Source organism: Dendronephthya gigantea, unplaced genomic scaffold, assembly GCF_004324835.1.
Source record: "Dendronephthya gigantea isolate DGI-Jeju-01 unplaced genomic scaffold, DenGig_1.0 000276F, whole genome shotgun sequence".
NCBI classification, from domain to species: domain Eukaryota; kingdom Metazoa; phylum Cnidaria; class Anthozoa; order Malacalcyonacea; family Nephtheidae; genus Dendronephthya; species Dendronephthya gigantea.
Genome location: NW_021163286.1, coordinates 17291 through 22839, shown reverse-complemented (window position 1 = coordinate 22839; position 5549 = coordinate 17291). Strand labels below are relative to the sequence as shown.

General features: G+C 39.3%; 1 protein-coding gene across 1 annotated transcript; it reads left to right on the top strand.

The window, feature by feature from the left end:
- Positions 1 to 475: 475 nt before the first annotated feature.
- On the top strand, positions 476 to 4660 carry LOC114541225 (uncharacterized protein K02A2.6-like). The gene has a single exon (XM_028561207.1). It carries the CDS (start codon positions 476 to 478, stop codon positions 4658 to 4660), a length of 4185 nt encoding a protein of 1394 aa, XP_028417008.1.
- The last annotated feature ends 889 nt before the right edge of the window (positions 4661 to 5549 follow it).

Below are 5549 nucleotides of genomic sequence, written 5' to 3'. Positions count from 1 at the left end.
TTTAGGTGTCTGTTGTTGAAATCTATAAAACGTTGATCACGCACTAAAATTTGGCTCTAAAATCTCATCTCTGCTTAGATGCATTTGATTTATGAATTATGCACATATTGTAGTGGAAGTACTGCATATTTTAGTATGGTAATTAACATCAAGTCGAGGGTATAAATATGGCAGCTTCTGTATAAAGTTTAGTGTCACATATAGATTAAAAGTTGTCTTTACTTGAAGAGTTCTGGCTTTGCTTTTGTACAAGAACGCACAACATGGTGTCAGGTGTAAACTGAATCACGTTGAACACAGTATATCAGTATATACGCCAAGTTGGCCGAGGAATTGATAAAGAAATCAAGCCGACAGTGCAAGAGTGCAAGACGTTGCCGTTTGGGATAGTTGCCCACGAAACAAGATTGTACCGTATTGACTGATGAAAAGAGAAATGTAGACATTTATGTATAGTTCATGTTGAAATACAAATATGTCAGTTGAAGAGGGAACTTTACAAGCACCGTTAATGTCTTCAGTAACTGTTTACAGTCAAATACCGCCGCCTGTGTCTATGAATACAAAAGGAAATTTAGCAGATAATTGGAAATACTTTAAGAAAAGTTGGAATAATTATAAACTAGCTACGGGACTAGATAAAAGAGATAAAAGTGTAGTGTTGGCAACATTATACACCGTGCTGGGTCGAGAAACAAATCAAATAGCTGAAAACTTAGAAGTTGGAGATCCTACTGATCCAGACAGTTTATTAGAAGCATTAACAAATTATTTTGAGCCGCAAAAGAACACGATTTTCGAACGTTATGTGTTTAATACTGCAATACAAGAGGATAATGAGAGTATAGATCAGTACCTGAATAGACTTAGAAAATTGGCAGCGACATGTGATTATGGGGCTCTTACCAGTCAGCTAATTCGGGACCGATTGGTGATAGGAATCCTTGATCAAAGTGTAAGAAGTAGACTACTCCGTGAGAAGACCTTGACACTAGATAGCGCCGTAGATTTGGTTAGAGCTGCTGAAAGATCCAAAAGTCAACTGAGGCAAATAGAGAAACTTGGTGAAAGTCCAATTCACACAGTTGGAAATAAAGGGAATCTCAAACATAAGAAGTTTGAACAACCAAAGATACCGGTGTTATGCAAATATTGTGGTAGAAGCCATAGACCGAGAGAATGTCCAGCCTTTGGTCAGGTGTGTAAGAAGTGTCACAAGAAAAATCATTTTGCAAGAATGTGTAAGTCGTCCATACCAAAGAGAGATGACAAGAAAGAATTAAAAGGCAAGCAGCAAAAAAATACGCAACAAAGCAAACAACAAAACAATATACACCAGTTGGATGAGGGAGAGTCAGATTCAAGTTTTGGAAGTGACGAACTTTTCTGTCCTACCTATGCATTCAAAGGTGTGAAGCAGTATATGGTACAGCCCAAAATTAAAGCTACTGCAGGTTCTGAGTGGAATGAAGTAAAGATGCAAATTGACAATGGTGCAGCTGCAAACTGTCTAAAGATGGAGAACTACAACAAAATGACAGATCCACCAGAGCTAGTCAAAAGCAATGTGAAGCTGACAACATATAATGGGAGCAGAATAATTCCTGAAGGACAGGTATTCGTGGATATTCGTCTGGGAGGACAAATCTTGGAAAAAGTGGTCTTTCAGGTGATTAAAAACGCACCATGTTCGTTATTATCTGGACCTACATCAGAAGCACTTGGTCTCATTACAGTAAAAAACGAGTTACTTGTTAACGCTGTGACATACAACGAAGAGTTGACTGAAGAAGATGTTCTCACCAATTACAAAGATGTGTTCACTGGTCTTGGTTACATAGGAGAGTACAGGATCGAGTTGAATGAAGGAGCGATTCCAAAACAAGATCCACCGAGAAGTGTGCCAGTAGCTCTTCGCGACGAGTTAAAGACGAAACTCGATGAGCTGGTTAAACAAGAAATCTTAACCAAAGTTGAAGAGCCAACGGACTGGGTCAACAGTGCAGTGTACGTGAAGAAGCCAGGGAAACTTCGGGTATGTCTAGATCCTAAAGAACTAAATAAACATATAAAGATTCCGCGGTTTCGTATGCCTACTATGGAAGATGTGACATCTAAGCTTGGAAAGGTCAAGGTGTTCACAGTATTAGATGCTAAAGATGGTTTCTTACAAGTCAAGCTTGATGAAGAGTCAACAAAGCTGACGACTTTCCATACACCCTTTGGCCGTTATAAATGGCTCCGAATGCCTTTTGGTATATCCAGTGCACCAGAGGAGTTCCAGAGGCACGTTCATGATGTCATTGGAGATTTAGATGGGGTTGAAACCATCGCAGATGATTTGCTTGTGTATGGAAGTGGTGGTTCGTATGAAGAAGCTGTGAAGAATCATGATCACCACCTCCTTAGCTTACTGGAAAGATGCAGAGAACGCAATTTGAAGTTGAACAAATCAAAGTTGAGGTTCAAACAACAAAGTGTAAAGTACAACGGACACATTTTGACGGCTGAAGGAATGCTACCAGATCCTGTCAAAGTGGAAGCAATTACGGAGATGCCCCGTCCTCGTCATAAGGCAGAAGTTAAACGTCTGCTTGGAATGGTGAACTATCTGGGAAAGTTCTTGCCACAGCTTTCTGATATCTCCGAGCCACTGCGAAATCTTACCAAAGAAGGTGTGAAATTCATCTGGTCAAATATTCATGAAGAAGTATTCAATAAGCTCAAAGAGATGTTATCGCAACCACCAGTTTTACAGTACTACGATCTGGGTGAAGAAGTCACGTTAGAGACTGATGCCAGTGATTACGGACTGGGAGCTGTATTATTACAAAATGGAAAACCTGTGGCGTATGCCAGTCGTACCCTAACACAATCTGAAAGAAGATACTCGCAAATTGAAAAAGAATGCCTAAGCCTTGTGTTTGGTTGCACAAGGTTTGATCATTTTTTGCATGGAAGAACAAAAATAAATGCGTTGACTGATCATAAACCGTTAGAGACAATATTAGCTAAAAGTATTAACTCCGCACCAAAGAGATTACAGCGTATGATGTTGCGACTCCAAAAGTATCGTTTAAAAGTGACGTACCAGAAAGGCAGTCGTATGTACATCAGTGATCACCTCTCGAGGTCTCCGTTTCACGCAAGTCAGAAAGATAGCAGTAAAGTAGATGATTATGATATTTTTACGGTCAACGAAGAAAACGAGTTGATGAAAGACATTGAAGATATTGATCCGAACGTCTACCATAACGTTACAGATAACTCGTTGAAGAAAGTAGCTAAGGCAACAGCTGAAGATGAGAACTTGTTGATTTTAGCAACCTTGATTATGCATGGTTGGCCCAGTGATAAAACACAAGTTCCTTTCAACGTCAGGGAGTATTGGCCTTATCGTGATGAACTCTCTGTGCAAGATGGTATAATTTATAGAGGCACCAGAGTCTTGATACCTACAGCGTTGAGACCACGTATGCTTGAGCAGATACACAGCGCTCATTTGGGAGCAGAGAGATGTATAAGAGCAGCTCGCGATTCGCTGTATTGGCCAACGTTTAACAACGATATCAAGTATCTGTGCGATAATTGTGAAGTCTGTCAAGAGCATAAACCAGATCAAACCAAACAACCGATGCAGAGCCAACCCATTCCAAAGCGTCGATGGCAGTATGTTAGTACAGATTTGTTTTCGGTCAAGAACGACACATATGTTGTCGTCGTTGATAATTTAACGAAGTACTGGGACATCGAAGAACTGGAGGAAACAAGTGCCCAAAACACGGTTCTGCAAACTAAGAAGATTTTCTCGAGACATGGAGTGCCAGAGTTTGTTATATCAGACAATGGACCCCAGTATACAAGTAGTGAATATAAGAAGTTCTCCGAAGAGTGGAATTTCCAGCATCATACCTCCTCGCCATATTATCCAAAAGGGAATGGGGTTGCTGAGGCAGCAGTGAAACAAGCGAAGAGGATACTAAAGATGAGTAGCGATCCTTGGTTAGCGGTCTTGGAGATGCGAAACACCCCTGATGAACTGGCGTCGCCAAATGAGAAACTGATGTCTAGAAGAACCAGAACTACTCTTCCTATTAAGCCTGAGTTATTGGAACCTGTCATAATATCCACTAAAACCATTGTTAAAGCGACAGTGAAGAAGAAACAGCAAAACAAACGATACTATGACAAAGTTTCCAAACCCTTACCTCCCTTGGTTGTAGGAGAGAACATTAGAACTAAAATTAAGCCTAGTTCTCATCCTTGGTCTCGCGGAACTGTCGTGGGTAAACACAATGACAGATCTTATATAGTTGAAGCTAACGGAAAACAGTATAGAAGAGATCGGCTCCACATTCGGAAAGGTTGTGAGCTTGTGATCCCGAGGTCAAATAGCCCTACCCATTCTGCAGGTTATGATATCCTTCCTCGTCAGGTTATACCATCAAGAAAGGTCCTAACCTCGCCTCAGCGTGTTGAGCCAGAAGATATCGAGATTTCATCGTCATGTGACAAACAATCCAAGTCACCAACGAAACCGCTCAATAGTACCCAAAAACCGTTAAACGTTCCAAACCCACAGACCTCTTCCACAACCTTAAGAAGATCCGGACGCGTACGAAAACCTAACCCTAAGTATAAAGATTTTGTCTTGGACTAATAGACTAATAGACACTAACGTTGTTGGTTAATTTGGACAGTTAGAGTTTTTTTAAAAAAACTTTTATGAAAAAACAAACCAAAAAAAATATACGAATTTAATAATTGCTGCCTGTCTTGTAAATATTTAAAAAATGTATAGAAAGGAGGATGTAGTGGAAGTACTGCATATTTTAGTATGGTAATTAACATCAAGTCGAGGGTATAAATATGGCAGCTTCTGTATAAAGTTTAGTGTCACATATAGATTAAAAGTTGTCTTTACTTGAAGAGTTCTGGCTTTGCTTTTGTACAAGAACGCACAACACATATGATTTAAACAAACAATCAAACCAATATTTTTTTAAAATTGGGCTACACTCTGAAAAAGTGCTTTTTATTTCAGTACAGGATCGGTGACAGTACAAACTGAAATTCAGCCTTTAATCTCAGGACATTTAATTGTTTATAGCAGATTTGTGACAAACTCAGACCGTTTATGGCGTCTGAAATTTAGCTTCCCAATTTATCGCTTGTCGGTTAACATAAGATTTTTAATTTTTGGCAGGCTGAAACGATTTTAGGGTCTGAAATTCAGATACCTTCTTTATCTTAGGTCGGTTAATATATAAGATTTTCGCAGACTAAAGCCGTTTTAGGTGTCTGAAATTCAGATACCTTAATTTATCCCAGGTTGGTTAATATATAAGATTTTCGCAGACTAAAGCTGTTTTAGGTGTCTGAAATTCAGATACCTTATTTATCTCAGGTCGGTTAATATATACGATTTTGGCAGACTCAAACCGTTTTAGGTGTCTGAAATTCAGATACTTTAATTTATCTTAGGTCGGTTAATATATAAGATTTTCGCAGACTAAAGCCGTTTTAGGTGTCTGAAATTCTGGTTCCAA